Raw genomic sequence first — 14,959 nt, forward strand, 5'->3', positions numbered from 1 at the left:
ATAACGAACAGCCTGTTCGTTGGACCGTCCATCTCAAAAGGAATAATCAACCCCACCCAGCATGAAGTAGTATTTCCTTAGTACTTCGCCGTCGAAGGACAGCTGGAGAGCCCTCGTGATATCCTGGGACACCTCCGGGACAACAATACCACGTTACCAGCCCACCCTCGTCCAAACAGTGGCGTCGATACTGAAAAGAAGGCAAAAAGATCTACAACAACCAAAAAAAAGGCAAGAATGCTTGTAATCATTAAAGCCACTACCTACACAGTGACATTGTGCATTAGTGCACTTGGGCTGTTCCTGCAGAATTGCGTCCATGAAGACAGCACACAGATATTCTCGTGGTGCGAAAAATCATGTTGTCACATTAGCAGTGTCGAAGCTTAGCTTCGAAAACTCAGACAACGACGTGAACACCCTAGAAAGCGCACTTTCTCTAGAGACCGACAGAAAAAAAAAATAGAAGTTTTATTTTTGAAGGGAAAAACATCGAAAGAGCAACAAACGAATTTAGAAAATGCGTCTACGGTGCGGTGTTAAGAGTAAAAGCAAACAAGAAATATCCATATAACCCCTATCCTAAATCTCATCATGTTAGAGAAGAGAGAGGACGAGTAGTAGAAAAAACATAGTATCAGGAAATGTAAGGATAAAAAAGTACTAGAAAAACGTTCGACACAGGTCTAAATGTAGATGCGGAATACACCGCCATAAAATAATTTTTTTCAATTCATACCTCCAAGCTCGTCGCTACTAAAATACAAGTCAAATGTAAGATAACCGATCGTCAAATTATCTGACTATAAAGTCTTCTCGAGTATGTTATATGACTCCGTATGCATGATGGGGCGCAGAATATTATAACCGACCATTCACATACTCAGTAACCGACTCATACGCACACTTAGAGCCGATGCAAAATAAGTCATGACAGCAAAAAAATACATATTTGCGATAGAAAATATTGAAACGTACAAAAAGTACCTACATGAATCAAAGTAATAAATAGGCAATAATATATTTGTACAAGAAGAAAAGCAAGATAATTATAAAAGAAAAATACGTTCATTATTATATACTTTAAATGTGAGGAAAGAGCCACACTTGCAGCTAAATGCTACCCGAATAAAGGGGAAATATAAGAGAAAGGGTAAGGTACATACGGTAATACATTTAAATAAATAGCTATCGATGGGATATAAATTGTGTTAGGATAAATATTTACCACAGGTCTAAAGCACGGACTTATAGGCAGGAACCAGGGTTGACAACTAATAGCTAACAGCTTTATATATTACAGGGTTAATAAATTCAGCATAGGGCTTCTTTTCTAATGTATAAGTGCCTTTTTCATCGGGGGGCCCTCCTTCTAATATATAATAGAATGTTCACAGGTAAACAAAAGTTCAAGAAGAAGCACGAGAATTGGCAGTAATTCAGACCACACTGACAGTAGAACTCAGAGCAGAAAGGCAACCACAATTCTTTAGACGGATACTAGAATTGCCGGTGACCATGATACAAAATTAAAATTTGTAAGCCTCGAGGATGAGCACCGGGAGTCGCTCGACTGCATCGGGGGGTGCAGTCCGAAGGATGAAACTAAGAGAGAACTTTTTTTTTTCAAAATATGTAGTATCAAAAAAGTCATTTTAAGTCTAAGTAACAAAAAAAAAAGAAAAAAAAAAAAATTTGGTGGTTGTAGCTGTAATAATGATAATAATAATTATAAGAATGATAGCAATAATGAGCGAATGGGAATGAGCGCGCCAGGAGTAGCTCGACTATATCAGAGGGTGCAGTCCGTAGGACGATACTTATAAAGAATTTTTTTTTTTTTTCCCAAAATATGTAACAGCGAAAGAGTTATGCTAAGGTCTATTAAAAAAAAAAAATAAAATAAAATGAAGTAAAACAAAAAAAGGTAATTATAGCTATAATATTAATAATAATGATAATAAGATTGAGGACGAAAGTGAGCGCCGGGAGTCGCTCGACTGTATCGGAGGGTGCAGTCCATAGGACAAGATCCAAAAAGATTTTTTTTTGTTCACTTAAATACTAAAATGAAAAGTTTGTACGAAATTTTTTTTTGTAATTAAACACATGCGGAAGTTAAAATGGAGACTACAATGTAAAACAAGATTTAATGTAAAGTAGTATTAAGCAAATGCCCACCTCATGGCAATTTTGTACATAATTGTAATACAAAGCAAATCGCATACACAAACAATATTGTTATACATTCGACACACGATGAGAACAAATTGAATAATAAAAAGAACAAAAATGTTAATGTAAAAAGAACAGCCATTTCCTTACAGTTGAATGGAAGGATAAGTGTGAAAGACTAAGCTACATAAACAACACAGACAAAAGAATACAACACACACACATACAGTCGCGAACAGGTATACAGACTCAATACTATATAAATTAAAAAGTCAGCGTCGTTAAAAACAATAACGTCGCGGCCTCGGACGTGTAACGTACGATAGTATAGGTGAGACTCTACGCTCCCTCTCCTGAAACCTCATAACGAGGGGTCCTAGGGCCAAGGGAAGGGAAGTGCGAGCAAGTAGAGAGTCTATTCGTGGAGTACACGACGAGTCTTTGAAGGAAACACTCGCGCTATCTTGCCTATGATTACAGTATCTTGAATAAAGGTCCTTAAAGTAATAAGTGTTGATGATTTTCGAGAAGCACCTCCGTACCAATATGTTCCCTACGTAACAATGATGTCACCATAGAATATTTTCGAAAATACTTAACGCATCATGACATAAATGCAGTTGTTTATAACATCTTATGTTAAATTTTTCACTTAGTAGGACAAGCTTCAAAAAATTTAAATAAGACAAAAAAAAACAAAAAAAGCTTTCCTTCCTGTAAATGCAATTCCAAAATTAAAAATTTTATTGAAATTGAATGTAGTATATGATGTAACCAATTCTTTTTTATTCTTACTAGTACATCGTTTTGAAACTACACTATCTCCTTATAACAAAATAAGACGTCCAATGACAGTTGGTAAATAATTTAAAACAACGATCAATAGTTATACTGTTGAATTTTGTATTTATTAAAAAAAACGACGATTTTGCAGTTTGGACAATGTTCCGGCCCTCATCAGGTACAATAATCTATAAGTAATAAAAAAATTCTTTACAATAGAAATTTTCGTAAATACAATACACGTAAATTGGGTAAAAAGTATAACGCACCTCTGATTCTTACGAAAGGCATGTTAAATTGTTATGTTGTCAGAGTTTCAAGTTTAGTTGCTTTTATACCTTGCACCTATGGACAAAAAGATACAGAAGCATTCAAAAATTGTTATAAGTCCCTTGTAAAGTTAATTAAGAAAGGAGACTAACTCACTGTACGTGATTAGAGGGCCCCTTTTATTTAGAGTGTGAAAAAAAACATGAACTGTTCATGTGCGTCTCACAAGAAACTGCTTGCGATTGTTATTTGAATGTATTCCGTGCGTTTACTATGTCATTTGTGTATCTGCAAGGTATAAAGGCAACTGAACTTGAAACTCTGACAACATTACAATTTAACGTGCCTTTCGTAAGAGTTAGAGGTACGTTATACTTCTTACCTAATTTGCATGTATTGTACTTACCGAAATTTGTAGTGATAAGAATTTTTTTATTACTCATAGATTTTTGCTCCTGATGAGGGCTGGGACATCGGCAAAATGGCTAAAACGTCGTTTTTTTTTAATAAATACAAAACTTGACAGTACCACTATTGGACGTTGTTTAAAGCTATCGCTTTGTTATTATAATAAATCAGAAAACCTTACAAATTTATAGAAATTGTGTGCTATGTAGTAATAGGTAGCTACTTGTAGATCTAAATTATTTTGTTTAAAAAAAAAAACATTGATTTCTAAAGTTGATGAAAAAAATCAATAAAAAAAAATTTGTTTGCCTTAACACTATTAAGTGAAGCGCTCTCAAAACTTAAATAAAAACATTCTACACCTCATGGTAATCAGAGAGGTATGTACATGTCAATTCAATTTTTTGCATTTTTATTAATATTCAAAGGCATTGTAGCATTGATTTTACAACAAAAATTTTTCACATTATAAAATAAAAACAAATTTTATTTTTTGCTACTAGTGTACATGATAATTTTCTTCGTATGTCTTTTCAAAACTTATTGTAAGTAGGCTTCCTTTTAAGATTACTATGATAATACACTGCACACTACAGATGTGCACTATTAAAAACTGCTTGTACCTTTCTGCAAATTGTAGATAACGATACCTGAATGGCTTAGTAAGTTAAAATAACTAAAACATAAGTGCGTTACCTTAAGTGTTTAATATCTATGTTTTCTTTGATTTATTATTGCAATAGCATAAGATTTTATTATGACATAACTTATGATATTTATCATGTGTACATGCATTTGCGTTTCTGGACTTCCATAAAAATAAGTGACTATCACAAGAGCGTAGCTGCCGTACACAATATTGCATTAGCCCTTGTTATCGTTCTTACGTTAAACAAGTAACGTGCCTTCTACGAGCTTTTTATATAAGTGTGTAAGATATTTTATACATTACTTTCAAGCTAGCTAGGCTAATATAACGTGCATATTGTCATTCTCACCTTTGGTTAGGATGACAATTTCTACATAGGCTACTATAGCTTACCTACTTCCCTTTTAAAGAAAGACTATTTAACCAAAATATAAAGTAGTTAGTTCTTTTTCTCATGACCGTGAAAAAAATATTTTATAATAATTTAATAGCACGTTTGTCATTATAAATGTTAATTGAAAGGAAGTTTAGAGATAATTTAGGTTTTTTAGAACGAAGGTTGTTATGTCGCATGCTTGGGGGGCTGGAATTCTCAAAACGACAGATTTTTATAAAACGGAAGTCACTTACAAGAAGCCTCTTCTTTTTTATTCATTTTACTTCCCCCCTTACCCTGTTGCCCTTACCATCAGTCCCCTACACACTTCTCCTCACCCTGTCTCTTCCAACCGTGCTGCGCTAATCTCCTGCACACCTTCTCTCAACACTACCCCTTTTGTTTCGCCCCGCCATTTCCCTTTTACCATTAAAGCACATACACCAAGCATATAATGTTTCAGTGAATCATAATTTTTTTTTCCCACAATAATGTTTATTGAACTTAAAATTTTTTTTTCTACACTTCTAAAAAAATAAAAAAATAAAAAACACTTTTCAAGAGCCTTAAACCCTCGATCTCCTGCATACGAGCCAAGTATCTTACTTATTTTTTTACGAGCGCTCTCAACATGAGAATTTTTTTTTCTTCTACTTATACAGTGGTTTGTAATTAAACTTTAATGTAAATATTCCTTTACTGATTATTAATTAATTTGGTTCTATAATATGTCACATTTGTTATTATGTTATGTATTCTATTAACTTTTTTTTTTTTTTAATTGAATAATTATTTTTCAAACTTAAATACAACATTTTTCTAGCAGCAGTTTTTCCATACATTAATGATTATTTATTTAATTTTCAATGATTTGTTTATCTTTAAATAAATTAAAGAATAATCAGTCTTATAATTTTTTAATTTTTTTCAATGTTTCTTAACTTTTTTCCACCAGTCAGTATTTTCATCGTTTGTCCATAAATTCAATAATTAATTTTTGTTGCGTTTTTTACTTTCACAATTTTGTATTCAAGACTAAAGTGATTTTTTTTCAATTAAAAACGTTCATCACAATTAGCACGAGGAAAGTTTAGAGAGGTTGGAGGAGCGCAAATATGTAGCAACGCTGGCAATAATTTTTTTATATGGATATACCTATATATGTGCTTTTACGAACACTTGGCCCTTTTTTTCTTATTTTATTCAGAAAATTGAATGAAAAAGATTAAAACAAAATGCAATGATTAGCAATCAAAAATAAAAATAAATAGTATAGTCAAAATTAAAATAAATAAACAAAATGAAAGAAAAAAAAAATGAATAAATACAAAACGATGAGAACAATAAAATTAAAAATAAAATAAAAAATATTTAAAAAATAACATTCAAAAAAGGTAATGAAAAAAAAGAAAACTTTTAAAATTAAAATAAAATAAAATGATAAAAAAATAAAAAACGGAATAAAATACGAATAAAGCATATGAAACTCTTAAAAAATGGGCAAAAATTAATTAAATAAACAAAAGAAAATGAATAAAAAAAAAAAAATGAAGCAAAAAAATAATAAAATAAAAAATGAATAAAAAAATCAAATGAAATCAAAAAAAGACATAAAAAAGACCTGAAAAAATGCAATAGAATAAACAAAAACATAAAATAAAAAAAATGAATAAAAAAGATTAAGTAAAGAAATAAAAAAAAAATGAAATAAAGGAAATTCGTAAAAAAAGAAAAAAATCAAATCAGTAAGTATAAATGGGTCATGGGACCCATGGTAAGAACATTGTTCTTCTAACATAAGATGAGTGCCGAAAAATAATTAGACATGAGATGTGTGTCGAAAAAAATTGTAAAATAAAGGAACACGAATTCTTAGGTAATGAGGGGATCACGAGAGCCATAGAAAGAACAAAGCTCTATGAGAATAAGTACTAAATTTATGTAGTTCAGTAGAACAAAAACTTGAAAAACAAATAAAAAATAAAAAAAATTAGTTCAGTACTCACGATGGACTAAATTTGTTAGTACGTCGTGCATAAATACAGTACTTATAAAGTTTAACTATCGTGAGTTCTAAACTAATTTTCTTCTTTTTTTTTTTTTCGTTTGTTTTTTAAGTTTTTGTTTCACTGAAAAACATAAATGTAGTACTTATTCTTATAGCGCTTCATTCTTTCTATTGGTCTCGCGACCCCCTCGTTATCGGAGAAATCGTGTTTCTTTATTTTGAGATGTTTGTCAATACACATCTCATGTTTAATTATATTTCGGCGATCATTTTATATTGGAAGAACTTCGTTTTTGCCATTGGTCCCATGACCTATTGATACTTCTTGGTTTGGTTCTTTTAATTTTCTTAATTTTCTTAAAATTTCCTATATTCAATTTCTCTTTTCCTTTTTTTATTTAATTTTTTTTTCATTCTATTGAGCTTTTCATGTCTTTTTCCTGACTTTTTTGAGTTTACTTTATTTTTTTTATTTTTCATTTCATTCTTTTTTTTGCTTTAATTTTTTTTTAATGAATTTTCTTTTCAGGATGTTACTTATAAGCTTCAGTTTTATTCATAACTATTGTTTTGTGTACTGCTGGGCTTACTTAAGATTTGTTATGAGATCTTGAGTAGGGAGCGTAAGCAAGTAGTCAAAATGTGTATGAGTACTAAATTTGAGATGTAGGAATAACACAATTAAACCAACGGACAAAAGTCTTATTCTAATGAAATTAACTTGAGATATAATAAATATAAAATAATAATCTATATTTAAAAATACAATTCCAAAATAATACTTCGTAAAAGCACGTATCTTTCAACAAAAAAAGAAATCTTAAAAAGGCTTGTTTTATTGAAATAATTAATAACGGATTACCAAAATATAAGCGGGACTCAAGCAGCGAAGAAGAATGAGACAAGACAGACGGCACAACGAGAGACGACAGATGTAGAACGGAAGCGAAACTTCCTACGTAAGGCACCGAGGTATGCCTCCAACACTGACCCAAACGAGAGAGAGCATAGGCAGAAGGTAAGCATGGAACGAAACTGCAAAAAAAAGGGAAGCGGGCTCACAGTATCAGGGTGGGAGCTGGTGGTTGTATGTCACGCACGCAGATGCAGCTAAGTGACGTGGAAAACTCTGGTAGATTTATTGCTACTTACTCGTGGCACACACGAGAGCTTCCCACCGCTAGCGCCACCCTGGAAACAAAGTTATTAGCTGCTTGGGATCGCCGTCGGCTTGGTGGTACAAGATTTTTGTCTATACAAAAACTGAACATAGCCGTCTTGACGCATCTTGCGTCAAAAAAAAAAAAAAAAAAGCAAAAGAAGATAACAATAATTTTAAAACTGAACGAAACTTAATCAACTTATTATAGGAAAAAACTTTAAGCTGTACAAAAATAAAACCATTTAGTTTTACAATCAGCCGTATCTAAAATATAGTGAAAATGAGAAAAATGTTCAACACATGAAATATAGAACTATTTACAAAAAAGGGGCTAGTTAATTCGTATAAAACTCAAGGAAACAGATTTTAATAAAAACTTAAAGTCTCTAGAAATGGTAAATTGTAATTTTTATTGTATATAGTCACTACTCTTAAAAAGGTTCCTGATAACAACTTTATAGCTCCGACTCTGTTGGAAGCTCCATGAATCTGACGATTGACCACTTAAATGGCTGTTCGTACTGCGACCACCAGGACTAAACCATTATTTTCCGGATATGTCTCGATGATTTTCCGTAGGAGTCAATGATTAGGTGAAGTATTGTCTTTCTTTAGGAGAAAAATGTCTCCATCTAGCAAGTTGGGCTGAGGCTTCAGCTACTTGCTACAAAGCTGCATGTGTTGTAGCACCTTTTTTGTCCACCTAACCCAGAGGGAGTTTTAAGAATTGGTAGGTAGACTACATCGGTTCATAGTGACTGAAAAAGCAAAGTTCTTGGACTAGGGTTTGGGATAAGCCAATAACGATGTACCAGTGGTAAATCGAACTAACATGCCTCCAACAGCCTTCTGGAAATAAGAACATAATTTTGCTAGTTCTGTTTGCAATAAAGTTTGGCTACTTAGATGGCTGATCTCTTAGCAATTCCAAGAAAATTTGTGAGTCAGTCCACAAATTGACTAACTTGGGTGGATGTCATAGACTTCCCAACAGCTGAGTGGTAAGCCTGGTAAGCAGTTAGCCTCCACAGGGCTTTAGCCTTGGCAACGTAACCACTCTTACTGGTACCACCTTCATCTTGGCCTTAAGTAGCGTAGACTTGCTCCCTGGGTGCATCGCGTAAACGTAAGCTATATATGCCTGCTTGGACACATCGGCGAATCACAACTCGCAGTGCTAGAAAAGGCGCAGAAGCAGTCTCCTACGTCACTGTTATAGTTCTGAATTTTTTGATTAGTTGCAAAATATTTGATCACCAAAGGATGCTCTGACACTTAGAGTTGTCTGGATGAACTTTGATCTGTTAAAGCATTTGGACTACGTCCGTGGTAAAGGCATATCTAAAAAAACGTTATTGTTTTAAGACAGCTGGAATTTTAGTTTGCAGTCTGGGACCAGGTAATAGGACGTTATTTAACGATACGCTAACTGAATCTTCCTGCAATGCGTTGAACCCAACGTGAATTTCCTGAGAGCCATCCTGCTTGAAGACAGCACTATGACGCATAATATAACCATTCGTTAGTCTTACATCCAACATTACCAATTCCATATTACCTGATGCAAGATAGTCGAGCATAAAGGCTTTGTAGGCGTCTAAAAGCCCCTCATTCCGCTTTAACTGTTTTTCTAAGCGTAGACGACAAGCGTGGGCAATTTCCTAAGAATCAGTGAAGCTGGAAATATGCGAAAAAAGGAAACGTGCTACAAACCTCCATTGCTCATCGAAGAATGAGTATCAACGAAGTGCTGTTTACAAAATTTTTCGTCTGAAAATAGGATTTTATGGTGGGGAAACTCTTCTATCTCCCAAAATTTCGTGAGGGGACTTGCAACAAAAGGCTCTGCAAACGTGTGAAAAGCCTGGATAGAACTATTTATCTCAGACTGAACTCTCAAATAAGCCTGACCAGTAAGCAAAAACCCAAGAGCTGATTGTTGTACGACAGGACTACCAGGCAGCGCAACCTTTAGACCTTCTCTAATTATAGCCGCATATAAGTCCACACCCAAAATATAATCAGTCTTTCCAGGTTTTAAAAGCTTAGGATCAGCCAATAAGATTTCTTGAATGTGGGACCAAAAATAAACCGCTTTAAGGAATGAGTATCGTCAACTTATCTAGGACTAGAGCCGTGAAGCTCAAGCTAAACTGTAAATCGAGGTGTACTTCAGATTGTGTCTTTCAGGTGACCGCACCACTGAGTCTAAAAATCGACGTAGTCATCTTTTTGGAATCCAAGGACAGTTGCTGAGCAGCTCTTTTCAAAATAAACAATTGCTGGGGGTGAGGATCGATTAAAGTACGAACTCTGATTTAAAAATTGAATTTCCCTTGAGATCAACTAGCGTCATTTAAGCAGTAGCTAGCGAAACTACCCTCTCCACAGCCATTGATTGAGCTAAGGTTCAAGAGGCCATGGCAGAGTACGACATCGTAGAATGCTTTGTTGAATCAGTTTCCTCAGCCTTAAGCGTGCAACAAGTCACTGGTTTTTATGAAGAACCGAGTTTTGTGATGTTTGAGCCTGAGTCTTCTAGATGAAGCCATGTATTGTGTTTTCCCTGACAGACGAAACACCGATTGGCTAAAGGACATTTGTCAGCAAAATAAGAAACTTGAAAGCAGTTGAAGAAGAGTTTCTCTCTTTTGCAGGATTGTAGCCTTTGTTATAGCAACATGTCTTTGAATTTTTTACACACGAAGAGCGAATGAGTACCATTGCACAAAGAGTAAGCCCCACTGCTTCCTCGACCTAATCTAAGAGATCGTTTGGATCTTGCAAGTTTTGTGTTTTTCTTAAGCAATTGTATCATTTGTGTCTGTAATCTTATATCCTTTTAACCGGGCTTTCTCTGCACTGAAGCAAGCACGTATGATAGTTTCACAATATTTAGAAGATTAGTTTCATTATGAACAAGCGAAATGAAACTCTGTTTGAAAGATTTCCACTCTTAGTGATTATCGGGAATGTAGGCTACGAGAGTGCAGGAAGAAAGACTTAATCAGTCACTGCAGCAGTGTGCGTAGGATCTTTAGTGGGCCAGGGGAGTTGCGAGATGTATGTCAGTCGTTTGCGAATAGAGGATTTTGCTTTCGTATGATTATCCTCCGTTATTAAATGATAATATGATTTAAAATAATTTTCTTATACTTAAGTAACCTTGTCTAGTTCGTCATGACTGAGAAACTCACTCCAGTACTGTTCGAGTATATCTAAACAAGTATTCACATGTTCTAAAAGTTGTCTCTCGATACCTGCTTTAGTAATAAAGTTTTCTAGAAAGTTTTGTATGTTAGTACAGAGCTTAAGCTGCTTTTCAAAGAGTTTTTTCCATCTCGAAAATCTATGGTAGGTGCAGTCTTTAAAAATAAGAGATAATACGTTATCACAAGCCTGAAAGCTCAAGAGTTTTGAAATAATATACTACGACCAAACTACTAATGAGAGCAAGAAAGAGAGAGAGACATAGAGAGTTTGTGTACTTATAGTAACTGCCTGAAGCGAGTTTCTCTCCCCACTCGCTTGACTCCGCTTGAAGGCCAAAAATGCGGACGAATACCTGTGTGAAGTCGATCACAAGGAGATTAAAAAGAAGAAGGTGCAGACATGCACTAGAGATTGACAGCACAAAAAAGTACACACTCATAGCACACACGAGAGCCCCCGTCGCCGCCCTGCGAGACAAAAAAGCTGTTAGCTGCATGGGATCACCGTCAGCTTTGCGGTACAGGGTTTTTTTCTACATAAAAACTGAACAACTATATAATATCAATCATTTTACAACGAGCTATTTTATCAAAAATATTAGAGTATTCGCAGATTCTAGATATTTAAAAAAGAAAAGCCGTAAATCAGTATTTTTTATTAAAAATTTGAGGCCAAAAGTGAGTTGGATGTTGGACTAATAATATGATCTGATTTCTTATTTTTCTTTCTTATACTAAAACGTAGAGTTTTCGTTAATCCTAGAACATACAAGAAATCGACAGATTTTTATTCTAGTGGAATTTGATGTAATATGAAAAAAGAGAAAAAAATTAAATGTCACCTAAGAAATCTGATATCTTGTTAAACAACTTTTTTCTAAATTCTCAATCAGTATCGCTGAGTTCAGACTCGATTTATTTTTTGAAGTATGAGGAATGTATGCACTATTTATTTATTTTTTTTTTTTTTATGAAAGAGCTAGTTGTTAAATAATATCATCGCATTGGCCTTATCGCCTAATATATCGCCCAATTGGCCTTATCGATAAAGGAAAAAACTTTAAATTTTTCACACTATCCATATTACCTTAACAAAGCATCTAAGTCTTATTATTCTTGCACCTCCGTATTTTAGACTTAATGAATCAGAAAGTTATCGTCCTAAAGTCAATGTTATTCAAATGCATTATGTTTGGTCAAGTTCAAAGACAACTCAACACCAACTATCAAACGAACTGAATTGTTGTCAAGAACCATTTAAACATTCGATTTTTCATGCAGATGAGAATTAGAACGATGATAAAAATGGTCATAAGTATAGCTTAGTGTATTGATATGTATGTATTTAGAATACGAAAAAATTGCAGCAGTCTTTACTTTATATACATTACCAACCTAACAATTCATAGTTTCGATTTTAATACAAGTCAAAAAGCGGTTTTGATCGGGAGACTTTTACTTTTAATTTCTTTGGAAGTGGCAACACATATATTGTTTGAAAAAAACTTTTTTCTAATGTAATCATTGAAGACTCATTATGATCCTGAAGTGATTTTTTTAGTAACGCGATAGCTTAGAATCAAAATTTTACCTATTTTTGTATGATACTGTTATTTATTCTTTGATTTACATACAAGTTAAGCCAGTAAAAAAATTCTTAAGATACTTATAAATACTAGATAAAAAAATTTTATAGTGAGCAATTTCAAACTCAACTTGCTTTCTTAGAGTGGATGGGGTTTTTTTTAAAGACTCCTAAATTCTTCAAGGGCTTGAAATATTTACTGAACTGAAATATATATAAGCTGCATTGTGAAGAAATATCCCGTGGTTAAGACTGAATACTTAAAAATTTTTAATGGTCCTGTCACATAAAAAAAAATTAGATAGTCTATATTGAATGTTAACCATATGTTTTTTTGTTCATCCTAGCCTAAAGTAATAAAAAGCATGTCCAAAGTGAGATAAAAAAACTAATAATTAGTTAGACATCGGTATACGTATAAGCTTGCTCATATTGCTTCATCGTTTTGAGCTTTATTGGTCAATTATTATAATAATGTTTTGTATTTAACCTTTGTCGACAGAAAAAGCTAAAGAAAGTCAAGCTTCTAAAGATCTTACTTCTAATGATGCAGAAGACCTTAGTGACTTAATGAGTGCTGAAATAGATGATAATTTAATTTACCAAAGTAATAAATATAGTATTTTATACGAGTCAGATAAGTCAGAGTTTGATGAGAGTGATACTGGCTCTGTTTGAAATTTTGATGATAGTTTCTTTGAAGAAAGTGATTATGACGACTTTGATACTTTAAAATAGGAAGCATTAGTTATTTGTATTGATTTACTATCGTCTATTTCCTATATTGGTAACCCCGACAAAGAACGCATCGCAAAATAATCGCGAAATGTTACGTGACGTGGATCAACTCGTCATTTTACGCTAAGAAAACGAGCAGCTTCATCAACAGATCGAAGAACTTCGCCAGAATGCGGAACAACAACAACAACAACAACAGCAACAACAACAACCACCGCAGAATCAAAGCCTTGCCGCTCACGTCGCTGATCTTCGACCTTCAGTTCACCGAGTCGCTGTAAAATTGCCATCTTTTTGGACAGACAAACCAAGCTTATGGTTCGCACAAGCTGATTCTCAGTTTGTACTTTCTGAAATCACAAACGAGGTAACGAAATTCCACTACGTTGTCTCGCAATTAGACGCACGTGTCACACTGGAAATCGAGGATGTCATAACTAATCTCCCTCAAATAAATCCATACACATTTTTGCGCACTAAATTAATTGAACATTTATCTGCGTCTAAGGAACGACGTGTTCGTCAGCTAATCAGCGAGGAAGAGCTTGGCGATCGCAAACCATCGCAGTTTCTCCATCACCTTCGTTCTCTTGCTGGCTCAACTATCGTGCAAGACAACCTTTTGCGACAACTTTGGCTTCATCGGCTACCGTCAAATGTTCGAGCTATACTTGCGACACAGTCCGAATTGGTGCTTGATAAGCTTGCAGAGCTCGCTGACAAAATTGTTGAATTTTCACCGAGCACACCAACTTTTGCTGTCAACGCTGCACTTAGAGACAAAGGTACCGAAAACAACTTGTTAAATGCGATTGCTGATTTACAAAAGCAAGTCGCTGAGTTATCAACTTCTCGTTCGCGTTCTCGCAGTCCTAACAGGAATTTTAGGCAGAGGAGTCAGTCACATACAAGAGCAGACTCGCAGCAAAGAACAAATCGTTTGTGCTTGTATCATGCGAACTTTCAGCAGAAAGCTATAAAGTGCATTTCTCCGTGCGATTTTTCGGAAAACGATCAAAGCAGTATGTAAGGGCGGCATCTGACTGCAGTTCATCTAATAGCCGTCTCCTTGTCGTTGATAAACATTTAAAACAAAGATTTCTTGTTGATACTGGTTCAGATTTATGTTGTTTTCCTCGCAGTTTATTACGAGAACGTCGTGCTCCTGTCAATTATGATTTATGTGCCACAAATGGAAGCAAAATAAAGACATATGGTCTTCTAACCTTAAATCTTAATTTAGGACTCCGACGTTGTTTCTTGTGGAGATTCATCGTTGCCGATGTGGATTTACCAATTGTTGGATCGGATTTTCTCGCACATTACCACCTTTTGCCTGATTGTCGTACGAAGCGCATTGTTGATGTTTCCACTGGACTTCAAGCTCAAGGTTCATTTCAACGTTCTGCACAGTGCAGCGTTAAAGCTGTTTAGGATTATTCCACTTTTTCGGCTCTTGTTTCTGAGTTTTCTGAAATTACTCGTCCACCTGGTTTACCACAAAAAATTAAGCATTAAATGGTTCATCTTATTCGAACTACTCCTGGACCACCGGTTACAAGCAAAGTGCGCCGCTTAGGTCCTGAAAAGTTG

The 14,959-nt window shown here is 34.3% G+C and overlaps 2 protein-coding genes across 2 annotated transcripts; one reads left to right on the top strand and one right to left on the bottom strand.

Annotated features, from left to right (window-relative positions):
* Positions 1–9,183: 9,183 nt before the first annotated feature.
* Positions 9,184–10,059, bottom strand: LOC149373739 (uncharacterized). The gene is made up of 3 exons (XM_089595787.1): positions 10,032–10,059; positions 9,545–9,898; positions 9,184–9,428 (listed from the first exon to the last, which is right to left on the bottom strand). Exons 1-3 carry the CDS (start codon positions 10,057–10,059, stop codon positions 9,184–9,186), a joined length of 627 nt encoding a protein of 208 aa, XP_089451913.1.
* Positions 10,060–10,251: 192 nt separating this feature from the next.
* LOC149373740 (uncharacterized) lies at positions 10,252–14,573 on the top strand. The gene is made up of 3 exons (XM_089595788.1): positions 10,252–10,342; positions 13,495–14,388; positions 14,509–14,573. The coding sequence occupies exons 1-3, from the start codon at positions 10,252–10,254 to the stop codon at positions 14,571–14,573; spliced, it is 1,050 nt and encodes a 349-aa protein (XP_089451914.1).
* The last annotated feature ends 386 nt before the right edge of the window (positions 14,574–14,959 follow it).

The sequence above is a fragment of the Copidosoma floridanum genome, unplaced genomic scaffold (assembly GCF_036245765.1).
Source record: "Copidosoma floridanum isolate Cflo_tuat_1 unplaced genomic scaffold, Cflo_Japanese_pri ptg000028l, whole genome shotgun sequence".
NCBI lineage: Eukaryota > Metazoa > Arthropoda > Insecta > Hymenoptera > Encyrtidae > Copidosoma > Copidosoma floridanum.

Excerpts from the sequence above, each read along its gene's own strand:
- LOC149373739 (XM_089595787.1), bottom strand. The coding sequence starts at position 10,059 with ATGACTACGTCGATTTTTAGACTCAGTG. Across the intron at positions 9,899-10,031 it reads GTCGATTTTTAGACTCAGTG|AAATCTTATTGGCTGATCCT; the intron begins GTGCGGTCACCT and ends CCCACATTCAAG. Across the intron at positions 9,429-9,544 it reads TTCTTCGATGAGCAATGGAG|ACGCCTACAAAGCCTTTATG; the intron begins GTTTGTAGCACG and ends AGGGGCTTTTAG.
- LOC149373740 (XM_089595788.1), top strand. The coding sequence starts at position 10,252 with ATGGCAGAGTACGACATCGTAGAATGCTTTGTTGAATCAGTTTCCTCA. Across the intron at positions 10,343-13,494 it reads TGGTTTTTATGAAGAACCGA|AAAACGAGCAGCTTCATCAA; the intron begins GTTTTGTGATGT and ends TTTTACGCTAAG. Across the intron at positions 14,389-14,508 it reads TTCGGAAAACGATCAAAGCA|TTTATTACGAGAACGTCGTG; the intron begins GTATGTAAGGGC and ends TTTTCCTCGCAG.